Here is a 14,521-nt window from a genome sequence, read left to right as displayed (position 1 = left end):
TCATGTAATGGCCACTTCAAAATCTATGCATGTGGATAAAAAAAGTTTAGAGTTCTTTTAAAATCTATGGGAGGCGTGATCCAGTGATTGATGTTGTAAAAGAGGATCAATCATTCTTTTGCGTGAAAGATACACTCGGAATCTAAAACTAGAAGGCCACCTAATTTTATTTCCAAAAAATATTGTACTACGAGTAGTGTCCATGAGGGCATGCTGAGATACAAAATATTTTCTTTCTTTCTCACCTATATATAGTGACATACTAGAGTATAAATGGTCACTGTGCATTGGCCTAATTAGGGCACACGTGTTTATCATTACTTGCTCCCAATTGATCAATCATTCTACGTTCTGTTAAGTAGCCAAGTCGAGCAAGTTCTCTCATCAGCCATCGGCTTGGTTTATCCGGCGCACCAAGTAAATCATACCACTATGGTCATTATAAACTTTAAATTCTAACTAAAATTTTTGTTTTATAGTTTTAGTACATGAATGCATAAATATTATTTTTTCCCGATCCAATGTGTCACAAAAAATAGGGCAAGTTTCTGTTTTAGATTAATCTAGTTAAAATGGAGGGGGGGGGGGGGAGGCTGGGTTGAATGAAATAAGTATAACAAAGTAACTGAAATTAATTATTTGCATTGTTCAAAATATTAAATAACTAAAATCCTTGCTTTCAAGCAAGAAATGAAAGAGAATAACTGAGTATTTTCTTCACAAATGTATATCATGGCTTGTTGGTATTATCACATCAAACAATCATCTTGGTTTTATTGATAATTTCAGATCGATGCCAATTACGTAAAGCATTACCTATTATTATTACTATATCATTCTTTTCTTCCTTTTAAAATGATCCAGCTCTTGTTCCCTTTTTTTTCTTCTTATATTTATAGCATGAAAGATAATTCATTATTAACTACTATTCATTATGATTAGTAGCAGTCATATTCCATGAGGAAAAGCATAGTTTTTATCCGTATGAAGAAATATATCTATATTTTTCCATGAGAAGCCAGCAAGCTTCCGTCATTATATATATATATATATATATATATATATATATATATATATAATATGAATATGAGGTGAGTGATGGTGAACTATCATTAATGATGTTTAGAAATTGGACATAAGGTTGAGAGGGATGACGGGGAAAGAGAGAGAGAAAGCGCACAAGGAAGACACAGCTTCTTTTTCATCTGGCGGAGAATATCCACTGAGATGCTTCTAAGATACTCGAGCAGGGGAATATTCCTATCAATCAGACAAAAGGTACACGAGAGCGATGATATTTAAGATTAATGGAATTAATTGGCAATAATCTTCTATCCATTAATTTTCGGGAAGGTGCCCTAGCGTAATGAGAAAGAAATAATCATTCCAGCTTCCATCCGGTCCCCAAGGCCGTGCTCTGAGATGTAAAGACGTAGTACTAACTCAGGAGCCAAGCCGAGCCACGAGCCTCGGCTTGTGGCGGTCACACGTGGAAGGATAGGGAGCTCGCGAAGGAGATACGTACCGCGCCCGGCTGGAGGGGTCGCGTTCGGACGGAAAGCGAGGCCCCGCTCCCAACGCCAAGGGAAGGAATAATACCCCAAATATCCTCCCCGCCGAATATTCTCTCTCCGATCCTCGAATATTCTCCGCTTCCCCGTTCTCCCTTCAACCACTCCTCTCGTTATATACTTATATCATCGCCTCCCGCTCCATCTTCTCCCTCCCTCTCTCTCTCTCTCTCTCTCTCTCTCTCTCTCCCGCCTGTTTCAACCATCACGAATTTATCCATCCATCCATCTATCTACTCAGTTCGTTCATTCGTTGTCGGATCTGGAGATGAAGTTCGGGAAGAGCCTCAGCAACCAGATCGAGGAGACGCTGCCGGAATGGAGGGACAAGTTCTTGTCCTACAAGGAGCTCAAGAAGCGCCTCAAGCTCATCGGCGGCGGGGATCGGCCGGCCAAGAGGCCCAGGGTGGCCGATGATGGTGACAGCGCTGCCGCGTCGGAGGCGGCGATGACGCGGGAGGAGGTGGATTTCTTGAGGCTTTTGGAAGCCGAGCTCGAGAAATTTAACGCCTTCTTCGTCGAAAAAGAGGAGGAGTATATCATCCGCCAGAAGGTCCGCCTCCCCTCCTCCTCCTCCTCCTCCTCCTCCTCTTAAATTAATTAATTAACTAAATTAATTAATAAAATGGATAAAGTGGTAAAGTGGAAGATATCTCTTGAGAATTAGGTATTATCATCTCTCTTTTTTTTGTTTCCGTTCGGCGCAATAGTTCGGATTTCCTTTCCCTTTCGTTAAAGGCGTCGCTCCCCAACCACTTTCTTCTCGAATTTTCCTCTGCTTTTCCCCGGGATCATTCATCACCATCATCAATTTAATTCGTTGTATATTTTCCCTTCAGATCGCTGTCAGTGAGTCCGCCACCGCTTCTTTCTTCTTTTTCTTTTTTAATAGCCACTCCTCTCCCGTCCCGTCTTCCATTATAATCGATCTGTTTTCGCCGCGCGAATATTCCAAAGAGAGCCGTTTCCGTTCCGAACGAGGTTTCCTCTGCGCCTGCCAGCTGGCAGACACGAGTCCTCGCCTGGCTTGGCTTGGCTTGGCTTGGCTTGGCTTGGCTTTTGTTCTCTGTCCACCTCCTCCTCCCTCCTTTCACGCGGCACGTGGCTCCGTTCCGTTTCCGTTATGTCGGTACATTGTACGTGTCTGGCTATATTTCTTTGGCGCGGTTGGCTCGCGTTCCATTGGTAGCTAACAAAGGCATGGTTGTGCGGCGTCGCAGGAGCTGCAGGACCGAGTAGCTCGAGCGGAGTCCAAGCTGGAGCTGATGAAGGTGAGGAAGGAGATCGTGGACTTCCACGGAGAGATGGTCCTCCTCGAGAACTACAGCGCCCTCAACTACACCGGTAAGTAGTCCCCGCCCCCATATATATCAAGTCCTCGGACCTCCTTAGTTTTCATCAGTCAAGCTTGTTGCGATCACCCCACCCGTCATGCATCTCACTTCTATAAAAGATTTATAAAAATGATCTAATATTTTATAATTGAGCGCCCGATCGAATTTTGATCTACATGTAGCACCAATGCACCATGCTTCTTGTCCGAGGCTAATTTTGGCTCCGTGGTCGTACAGATAATATATTATCCGCTAAGTATTGTTGCAACACACGTAGAAGGATTCATAGCTGTAGCTTAAGATGAGCGGACTCTTCAATCCACATGTATACATTGCTTGACTTCAGAACAGAGCGGTGGTGTGACGATAAGCACAAGGCACCACCATGCAGGCGCTTCTTAGTAAATTAATTGAACAATTTTACATCATAATTTATGAATTTAAAATGTGAATTATGTGCGGGACCTTGCATTGTAGAAACTTTCATGGGAGCTGACCTGTTGCAAGTCAGATAGTGTGTGGAATTATAAGTTGACCCATCAAAAACCTGATGAGCTTTCTTGATTAATTACGAGCGTAACATGTAGATTTTACGAAAAATAGTTACACATCTGACGTTCAGCTTTTTTCTTTTTTTTTTTTACCCGCCAATAGCCTGGGACTTGTTATTGTATAGTTTGCTGCTCCTTTAGTTTTCCCCGGGCTGGGGGGAGAAAAATGGGCACATTATCCATGCGAGGTTTTTATACGAGCTATCTTGTTATGCTAGTATAGCTCAAACCTGAGTAGAACGGAGGAGATTCGGACCACATCAGATTGAGACGCTAAAAGCAAAGCTGTAGCTGGAGGTACATGATACCATGAGACATGTTCATTAGTCCCAACCAGTATGCAATAAGAGTCTATGATAACAGTCGAGAATAGCAGTCCTGTTTGATACAATTCTTAGGAGAGAGGAGGAATTCCTCGAACTATAGCAAGTCTCTTAATTGACTCCTGCCAGCCTTTGTTAAAAAAAATCGCACCCTGTTGTGAGTTTGTTTACAGGAGTTTTCAGCATTTCACTTGAATTGCCATACTCTGTTCAAGTTTTGCTAAGTAAACTTTTAGCCTAATTGTGAAATCTGATTTTGTTTTAAGATATTTAATGTTTCCCTTAATAAGGGCACTTTATTAAATAGATGAAATGCAAACAGCTTTATGTTTGAAAACATAACTACATCTAATATCTCCTTGCGCCAACCAAGATGAAGCACAAAATTCTGCTAACAATGCGAACCATTTTAACTAAACAAACTTCTTCTCTCATCTTTTCTAGTCATGTTTGATCATTACGGAGTTCTGCAGTTTGAAATTTAAGTAATTTTTCAAAGTTGTTGATCGATCAGTTCGGCAATCCTCAGCTGCCTCCAAACTTCACAAAATGGTCAAATATTACGTTATGCTCTCGTGAGTTAGTATAGATACTTGCTGTATCTGCTCATCATGCTTACAAGTCATTAGAGAATTTTTGAAAAAAATTTAGGTTTTCCTGTGGGGAAACTGGTACCTTGATGACTGCTTGACTTGTATCTTACTATTTCGTACCCAATCTTATTTTTCAGACAGGCTAATGGCAAAAGTAAATAACCTTGTAAATGATGTTTCTGTTTCTGGTCAATGAGCTTAGGATACCCATCTCTGGGAAAATAATAATAATAATAAAAAAAAAAAAACAGAAGCGAATTCATCATGGTTTACCGCATGGCTCGCAACTGTTGGCGCTTCTTTTTTCCTGGACTCCAGCTTTCGAGTGTCGGAAGGCTGATGCTGTTCTTTCTAATATGTGAACAGGGCTGGTGAAAATACTGAAGAAGTACGACAAGAGGACAGGGGCTCTAATCCGGCTACCCTTCATCCAGAAGGTGCTCCAGCAGCCATTCTTCACCACTGATCTGCTATACAAGCTGGTGAAGGAGTGTGAGGCCATGCTGGACCGCCTCTTCCCTAAGAAAGAACAGCCATCGGTATCTGGGGACGACGGGGAGGGAGAAGGTGATGGAGAGCAGAAGCCATCAAAACCTGGTTCCTCTTTGGTCGGAGGAGGGGTTCCGGAGTTGGAGGATATAGAGTACATGAAGAGCTTGTACATGAAGAGCACCATCGCAGCATTGCGGGCGCTGAAAGAGATCAGAAGCGGGAGTTCCACAGTCAGCGTTTTTCTCGTTGCCACCGTTGCAGAGCAGTGGGCTGGAGGAGAGGTGGAATAAGATTCCTGTGCTTGAACAAGCGGCAAAATGATCGCACACTCTGCGCGCGCGCGCATGGATCATTTAGCTTCGATACTTGCATCTTGGGATTTGCTCGGAGATGGGATTGTGATTCCCCTTTGTTTTTATTTTTGCCCTTTTCTCGTTGCTGCTTATATGCTTACCTGTATTAGATGCTAGGTTTCTAACAGATGTAAAATGCTCAAATCTAAATACGCATACAAGAATCCGAGAGTATCTTGCACGATTGCTCATTTCTCCGATTTGCTTGTGTTGCTGCTGAGAGCGATGGCTAATCTTTTCTGTCTTGTATGGTTAGCTTTTGGACCTCGTAAATGGCTCCTTGGCATGTCCATGAACTACCGTTCTTCGCTTGTACGTTACTTTCTTATGTCCAGATGTAGCATGCGCTCGAGCCGTTTCCATCTATCAATATATGTTGATTGTCTTCATGGAGTTGGAAGATCTGGAACCATATGGCCTTCGTAGTTCTCTCTTTTTTCTCCTCCTTTTCTTTTGTAAGAAAGAAACTTGGTAACAGAATGCGATATGTTTTATATTTAGGGGCCTGTAGTATGTGATGACCATATGTTCTTAGTTAAGGATCACTACTCTTATGATCAGCGCTATTCTTACGATCATGAATTTCTTATCCTATGATCAAGAATCACAAATGGTTTTCTTTTGTATTCTGATGGGACCAAATTATTCCGTTGTGATAATGTGCCAATGGCAAGCGAACATGGAGAAGGAAATGGTGGACTTAGTAACCTCGGCGTGGACCAAGTTAGAAAGTTTAATCACTTTAACCCTTGAAAGGGGTTTCTTGATCACCATTTATAAAGGTAAGAGTAGATGTTTCTGTAGTTGCATCATCACTTGTTACCAGGCAAATGAAATTAAAATTATGTGTGAAGTATTATGACAGTTGGTGCTAGAAATAGTAGTGGTTAAGCTAGAAATGGGGAAAAGATAAAGAAGAAGTAAATAGGAAAGGAGAGATAACAAGTAGAATCCATCAGTAAATTCAAATAAAAATTAACATAAATTTTGTTGTGGTTCAAATTTGGCCTGAGGGTGACCACGCCGGTGGAGTCGAGGGAGCCGCCGGTGGTTGAAAAGAGGGAGACGGAAGTCATTTCCTGCGCAACGATCGCGGACATGCACAAAGTTTCACCGGTAGAATTCCGGTAAGAAGCCCTCCGACGATCAAGTTAGAGTGGGGGTAAATTTTGTCTAGCCGAAAGGATCCCTTAGATATTATATAGTCTCGGTGGAGTGGCCCAGGTGATGGAGGTACTGTTAGCCTCATTATGAGGGGCGTGGCTCTGAGCCAGATGGCGCGCAGCTCAGGTTGTCTGGTAACGTGCGGTACAGCCCGTTCTTGAGAACGGTAGGGTGTGGACAGTCATGGCAGGGTATGGCTGGATTAGTCAAGGTACTATCTGACTATTGCTGACTGGTTATGGAGACATAACATGGTAGTATGGTGAAGTACGACCATGTAAGGTAGCGTAGGCCCGCACATGAGTGTAGTCGTTGGCGAGGGGCGAGCTCGTTAAGCAGTCGCATCATGCGTTTGACAAGGTCGGCTTGGCGGGTGCTGGAAGTAGCTCGGCCTCCCAGATTCCGAGATGTGCTTGGTGAAGTGCCCCGAGCTCGAGAGTCGAAGTGTATCGCTGGGGTCGGCGCCCCGAGCTTGGTCGGGATGGGTCAGGGATTGTCTGGAGGTACCTCGAGCTTGGTCGGAAGAGTCAGCGAATGTCTGGAGTTGGTGGAGCTTTCGGCGGAGTTCTGAGGACGAGCTGGCTCTAGGCCGAAGTGAAGATGTAGTCGTCTGTCGTTGGTGTTTATTGGGGCCGAAACTGGGTGGCCTTTTAGTTATGGGCTGGACGATCCATTTTTTCCTCTATCAAATTTCATTCTAAATTCCTCACCATCTTTTTCTTTTTATTTCGCATATGTATTTATGTAGATACAAGATGTCCTTACATATTCCATCGCATTAATGCTTGCCATTAACAACATAACTTTTACAAACTCTAAAACATATCATGCATGAACCATAATTAATAAGTTTTGAAATATTTAAGAGACATTCAATATTGATAATACAAAATTAAAGCAGAACAATATTGCTAGTCATAATTAATAAGCATAACCAATACTAGATTTTGATTTCTTAACCAAATTATATGCCACTCCAAAATGGACTGAATCTAATTGGGCTGACCCGATATAGTTGGTCCATGGCTACTGCATCTAACAGTTGCGCTGCGTAGAAATCATTATAAGTTCAAAGCTTTGTTAAGCGCTTGATGCTATAGGTCCGTAAATATCTTTTGCTATGCTGCCCTCAATTTTTCCTTCTTACACCTCTCATTAAATATCTTTCATCATGATGGATGATGCAGTATCATATGATTTTGTTTCGATAAATTCTTACAATATTTTCTTCCATAAAATTTTGGTTCAATCAAACAAGAGTGTAGCAATCAAAATGGTAAGCCTAGAAAGCTTCTTCAAAATCTTTGAATAAGTGAAGTGAGGAGAAAGGAAGACCATTGATCAAATATGACTCTCCATTTTCGCTCAAAATCTTTAAGGCAGCAAAGCATAGATCCTTATTATCAATCTTAAACATCTTTTCTGGTACTTGAATGTCTCCACATGATTCACCATCATAATTGATGATTTCATGCAATACTTAGATCTTGCAATTATGTGGGTTCCAATTGCTGGAGAAGAGGACGCATGCAGCAGTCTTAGAAGGAGAATTAGAGGTATGAGATATCACCATATCATGAGGTCTTGGAAATGAATTTTTAACTTCATTCATCTCCTCAATTAGTGTCTTTGCTTACGTTGATCTCGATCTTGAATTTGTGACAAAGGGACAACTTTGGAGGATGATGCCTTATCATTTCAAGTAGTTCTCGTTCTCACGAACTGAGAAAGCATGGCTTGAAGAAGCCGAAACGTTTGTCTTGTTCCTTGAAGCCTTCATCTACCCTTCCTTTCTATTCGAGCCAAGCATTCATCTTGTTAACGAAGTAATTCTTCGTGATTGTGAAAGGAGTTCATTATGGTCATTATTGGCGCGACTCATGATTTGGATAAAAGATGTCTTCTTAAAAAGGAAATAAGAGAAATGATGAGATGTTCTATTGATGCTCTGATACTGACTGATGCTGGAAATACTAGGGAATTGAACAAATTAAAAGAGGTGAAAGAGACCGAGTAAAGGACAAGTACATAGGAAAAGAGAGTGATAGTGGAAGTAAACTGGTCTCTTTTTTGTTGTTGTTGTTGTTGTAGTGGCCTAGGAGGGCCAGTCTTGTGCTCTGCTACTTCCAAAGCTCTCCGTTGATGGAATTGCTATAAGTTCAGCGGGACAAATTGTGCACGAGCTGATTGAATTCATGTACACTGTAAGAAAACTTTTCATGAAGTTTAAATACACTTCGTGCCGTAAAATTTTATGCATCTAATATCAGAAGTAGAATACTCAGAAATGTAAATGACAGAGGCAGTGAAGTTGGTGAATTACCTAGGAAAACCTTTCTGGCTTGGTTGGAAACCTTATATTCTGAGGTTTCCAAAAGAAAGATGCTAAGAAACGATTGAACTAGGAAGCTAAAGTGTACTGATCTTAAAAAAAATACCGGTGAGTTTCTTGAGTTACATTCTATGTACATTTAAATTTTAATAAATATGTGGACTATCCTGAAGTTCCTGGGAAGCAGTAAAGTAACAAATGATGCACAATATATATCACCTCGAGCAAATAGGAATCATTTTTTTGGATTTATGCCATACAAATCTATAATGTGATTCTATTTCCTTTCTCAGATAATGCAAAAGAATGAAGGCATATTCATGTGCAGCGCTTGCCTCGTGTATCTCGACAAGAATCTAGGATGTGTGCATTGGACTGCAATAAGAGGTTTGAGAAGTGGTAGTTCAGAGACTGGGCTAGTTTTCAGCTTGCTAGGCCCACTGCAGAAGATTGAGATATGCGCTTTCTGGTTTCATGTTCTTCCTAAGAAATATTAGAGAAGATCAGCGTTTATGATCTTTTATGCATTGTCAGTGTTATTATTTTGCTCACGTATAGTTTCATCAAATCTTTCTCTGTAGCTTTTCCTGCTTCTCATTGTTGTTTCTTCTACCTTTTTGTATCTGTCATCAGGGATCGGGTAATTGTTTTTGTGCTTAAGGTCATCTTGACAATATTCTTTCAATGTTATCACATGCCTCAAGTGTCTGAACTTTTTGCCCGTCTCACTATGAAAGATCAGGTTCCCTAAGTAACTGCTAGACTTAAAAACCATAAATATCCTATCAACAAAGACTGTTTTTATTTTGTTTATCTGTAGTTTCACCTAACCTCTTTCTGAACCTTAAATATCCTATTAACAAAGACTGTTTTTCGTTTGTTTATGATCTGTAGTTTCACCTAACCTCCTTTGGAACCTTTTGCTTGTAATTGTTGCCATAGTTGCCTCTTTAGCCATCGTCAGGGAGTAGGTAAATGCATTTTTATTCAAATGCCATCCTTTTGTCTTTCTTTGACTTCTTCTTTTTCGTTTTTTTTTTTTTTTGTGAAATTTCAAAGGTCATTTGTGGATGTTTTTCTCAGTGGTGCTGCATGTTTGTGATTATGAAAATTTCACATTGTCCGAACAGTCGCCTCTGTCCAACTTTGATTACGAAAGACCTGGCTTTCTGAGTTGCTTCTAGGTTCAAATTCATAAGAGTCGTGTCAACATAAATTTTTTGATGCTATCTTTTTTCCTTTTATTCTCATGTTTTCCTCCTAGTTTTACTAACGTCCTTTCCCAATCATTTTGACTGTTGTACGTTCGTCTTGCTGCTGCTACTTTATCTATTACTAAGGAGAAGGCAAGGAAGGCCATAGAGGCGAATAAATCTCCAACGATATATATATACATTCCTATCATTGCCAGAGCTGTCAAGGCGTCTGAACCCATGCCTCTTGTCTTGCTTTAAACATGGAAGGCCGGCTTCCCCCACTAAATGCTAGATTCAGATACACAAGTCTCCCGTCGACAGACTCTTGTCTGGCCATGGACTGAGCCTTTCCTGGTTCTCCATTATCCAAATCGATGCGTCCATGAGCTTATGCTGACCTGGTCTCCCTTCTACTCCTCGTGCTACGCTTGGTGGAAATGATATCCTAGGTGACATGCCTGATTTGGCTGGATCGTTGATTCAGCAATCCAGCCTTTCTTGCTTCTCGACAGCCATCTCATCCATTGACTCTGCTGCAGGTCTTTTGCTCTGAATGGCTCAAAACCAACCGTTTGAAATGACCCTCCCATGTGGCGGCTTACTTCACCTTGGGCGGCCAACCATCCGGGATAATCTAAACGAGAGGGTGATATCAAATTGACAATTACTTTAGAATAATAGTCCATCGGCTTTATTTATTTATTTTTTTCTCTGGTTCCTACTACGTGGATGCTTTGGTGAAGTTTTCTTGTGAGCCTTTCCGATCTGAACCCGCGCTCCTGCCATCCGAGATGGCGGGCGTGGAGTTGGTCGTGTAAATTGTAATGGAAGCACGTGCCTTCCTATATGTCTTCCAGTCGGAGTTGACTTTGTATCAGCTATATATCAAGCAGCAATCAAGGGCATGGTTCGTGCTGTCAGCATAAGAAAGCTAAATTTGTTGGTTTGAATGCATGTGCTGCTGCCGCCGCTGCTGCCGGAGAAGCTGCTCGCCAGACTCCATATCCATGTCTTCGTTGAGATCTCACGGCCGGAAGGTTGGGCTCCGACGCCCACCACCTGCGCACCTCACGATCCGGAACGAGACTCGCAGGATCCAGAAGCCTGCGAGGAAGCCCGTCATCATCTACATGGTGTCGCCCAAGATTATCCATGCCGAGGCTAGCGAATTCATGGCGTTGGGTTCAGCGCCTCACGGGGCTTCCTGCTTCGCGCCCTCGCGGCGAATCATCAGCAGCTCATCATCAATCCTCGCCGGGGAGTCGGCAATTTCCGGTGAGGGTCAAAGCTCGGGTGCCGACTCACGGCCCATCCCTTCAATTGCCCATCTCTCCTAATCCGATGCATGACTCGAGCCCTCCATCATCATTTGGAGTTGGTGCCCAGAACGAGGGCTCTCTGGCCTCTCAGAGCTCGCCGCTTCGCGGAGACTACTCGGGTCAGGGTCCTGGCCTTCCATCGGGCTACGTGCTCGGCTCCCCTAATTACCTGGATATCATCAGCCAGGCTGAGGCCCCGGAGCACTACTGGTACAAGGGAGTTGGAGAATCATTCTTTAGGGGTTGATCTGCGCATGGTCTGCGCATTTGAAGGAACAGACGTGGCTTTTCAACGAGAGTCTCGGAATCCTATATATTTCCTAGGTTTTTTCTGACTGGAGTGACACGGTCATGTATCTCGGAATCCTATATATTTCCCATCCCTTGTAGGCGGCTCTGCTTTATTATCCTATCTGTGCATGCATCCGAGGCTTCTTGCCGTTCCTGCGGTTCGATGTCTACCGCTCGGCTTCTTGTTTTTGTTGGCTTGTCTTCGATAAACTGGTTTTTTCCTATAAATAGCAATTTCCGATGTCTTCGCATCGACTAGCTAGTGTTCATGGCGACTGTGGAGATCAGAGGTGCTGAGTAAGCCGAAACTTTTTTTTATGCATGTCCGACTATGCTTTATGATGGGATTACCTCTAGTTTCTTAGACAAGAAGTAGGGTATTCAATTCGACTCTGGATACTCTGCCGTGCGACGTGCAGGGTGTTGTACCAGCATAAATAACAACCACATCATTCTTCTCGGAAACGGTTGGCTCTGCTTCATCTCTATGACTCACCATGTATCACGCTGAAGGCATATATATATATATATATATATATATATATGAGGTATGATAATGTAGCGGTTATTTACAATGGTACAGCACTCTGCAGCGCAAAAGCTGCATCGTAGGGGATTCGAACTCATTCGATTCTCCAGGACGTCGACTTATATTTCACCTTCGCACAAGCTTGCCATGCCCAAAAGCCTTGGTCCTGCATGGTCTAGTTGGATTGAAGTTGGTCGGAGTTATGGATGGGATGTCTCTGGACATCCAGTCTCGTAGACAAAAAACAAGAAGAAGAAGATCCATGACCAACATACATCGATGCAGAGAGTTTTGGTACTTCTTTAATTTGGTGAACGATAAAATTTAATTACAACTAATGCATGGTCATCAATATATATATTACAAGGCGATGCTTTCTCTTTTTGGTGTTAGAGAGCAAGTTCAAATATGTCTTAGAAAAAATAAAAACAAATCCTACCAGTGTTGGATGACCTTCAATGTATTACAATTATCCAAATTCATCGTCCAAAAACTGAACTCAAAACGTTTGCCAGGCAGAGGGAGTGTAACCAGCGGACCAAGGCCCAATTCACTGATCTCTCTCGCTGAAGTAGCCAAAAGGCCAGGGCACAAAGAGGGGCGGGTCTCCCAGCCTCTCCTACAACTTGAGCATGACCGGGCTGCATGGCAAACTAGCTAGTATATGCTGTTCATTTGCTGCTGGATGTCCACATTTTGTACACTTCTGACCGCATGGAGGGGATATGGATCTGAAAACATGCAGACAGGAGACAAAGATATAGGCCGAGATTCCCACATGACGACGGTCTATAACCAGTATCGATGGTCAAAACTCGAAACAAACTCGGGAGTACTAGATTCAATGTAAAAGTTTCGTGCGAAGAAGTAGACCGGGAGATCCTTAGTCTCTCAAGTCCCGTCCATCTCGAAGGACGACCAGAGAGGCATCCTCTCCTCAGGGAATTTAGTCCAACATAATTGGAATCAGACAGAAAAGACACCGCGCGCGCTAGAATGAGATGGTCCAAAACTTTCTTTTCCTCCCCCTGAATTGATGTTCTCCGATAAAATTGCACGAAACTTTAGGATTCGCAACATCAATCTGGGGGAAAAATCTGACCATTTCTTTATGCATGCCATCCATGCGCAGTGGCAATGCTAATCAGTTTTTTTTAGCCTCAGCCATTTTCTTTTGATGATCATCTGCTGCCTTCTTAGTTGGACCTGAATCCAAAACTTTCATGGTTTTATCCCTTTTCATTCTGCAATGAATTCGAGGCCTAGGACTGCAATTTGAAGCCAGATACCATTAAGTTAGGGTGGTGGGTGATTGTTTCCAGTTTCATATGTGCACATGCAGGGACTGAATCTTAATAACCTTTATCTTCTTTTTTTTTTTTTCTTTTTTGTCCCCTAACAATTATTAGGTTTCGGAAGCGATGACCGATTGGGAGCAAGTTAGTTGAGACGCATGTGGACAGATGATTTTAATGAAATCTCCAAAATGTTGTGGACATATACAAAGGTCTGTTTGACTGAAAGTTCAAGGAGATTGGAACTTCAAATTTCCAATTACTAGTCTCATCCACTGTTTACATCAATAAATCGGGTTGCCCTAATTTTGATTATAACAATAAAGACCTTCCAAAAAAGAATCTTCCTAATTAATTTTAATGATTATATGCATGATAGGAGTTTCAAGTTTTTCATTTTCATATTGATCGTAGCAAACATTTAAATTTGTCTAGATTAAAACATAATATACCAAATAAATATTAAATACTTCCAAAAAAGGTATAGTAACACCTAATTTGTGTTATTTTTCAATATTTATTTTATATCTAAGTTCTCTTTAGTAATATATGTATGTGCGTATATGTGTGTGTGTATGTGTGTGTATACATTATATACCAATAATTATAAATCAATAATGGGAGTCCTAGGAGTAGGGTTTGGCATTTATACCATCTTGTTCTTCCTTATGCACATCAAGGACTCATTTGGTTTTTGGGATGAGAAGAGAGAAAAGTATGGTAAAAAAATGGAGAAATGCCTCGTATTTGGTTAGAGCTTTTAAAAGAGAAAAAGAGAAAAGTAGTTTTTCGATGAGAATAAAATTCTTGCATTTAATGAGGCAAAAAAAAAATCTATGTGGGATATGAAAATGTCCAATTCTCACCAGCTGAAAATTGATATAATTTTTTTTTAAAATACCCTTAAGCATTTATATTGAATAGGATAAGATTTTTTTTCTTTATTAAAAATATGATATGTATTTTATATAACTTTTTTTTAAAAAAATATATACTCAACTAAATATAAGTCATTTTGGAATATGTTACCTTTTTTTTAAAAAAAAATTGATATCCAACCAAACATAAGTTATTTTGAAATATGCCACCTTCTTATAGCCAACCAAATACATAAAACCACTCTTTTTTATGCATCACATGCCTAAGCATTAGTTTTTCAAAAAAAAAAAAAATAATAA

The 14,521-nt window shown here is 41.3% G+C and overlaps 1 protein-coding gene across 1 annotated transcript; it reads left to right on the top strand.

Moving 5' to 3' along the window:
- Positions 1–1,707: 1,707 nt before the first annotated feature.
- On the top strand, positions 1,708–5,417 carry LOC103717836 (SPX domain-containing protein 1-like). Its single transcript, XM_008806371.4, has 3 exons — positions 1,708–2,124; positions 2,792–2,915; positions 4,739–5,417. The coding sequence occupies exons 1-3, from the start codon at positions 1,840–1,842 to the stop codon at positions 5,152–5,154; spliced, it is 825 nt and encodes a 274-aa protein (XP_008804593.2). The 5' UTR covers positions 1,708–1,839; the 3' UTR covers positions 5,155–5,417.
- Positions 5,418–14,521: the final 9,104 nt, after the last annotated feature.

This window comes from Phoenix dactylifera, chromosome 9, assembly GCF_009389715.1.
Source record: "Phoenix dactylifera cultivar Barhee BC4 chromosome 9, palm_55x_up_171113_PBpolish2nd_filt_p, whole genome shotgun sequence".
NCBI lineage: Eukaryota > Viridiplantae > Streptophyta > Magnoliopsida > Arecales > Arecaceae > Phoenix > Phoenix dactylifera.
This window is presented reverse-complemented; position numbering and strand designations above follow the sequence as displayed.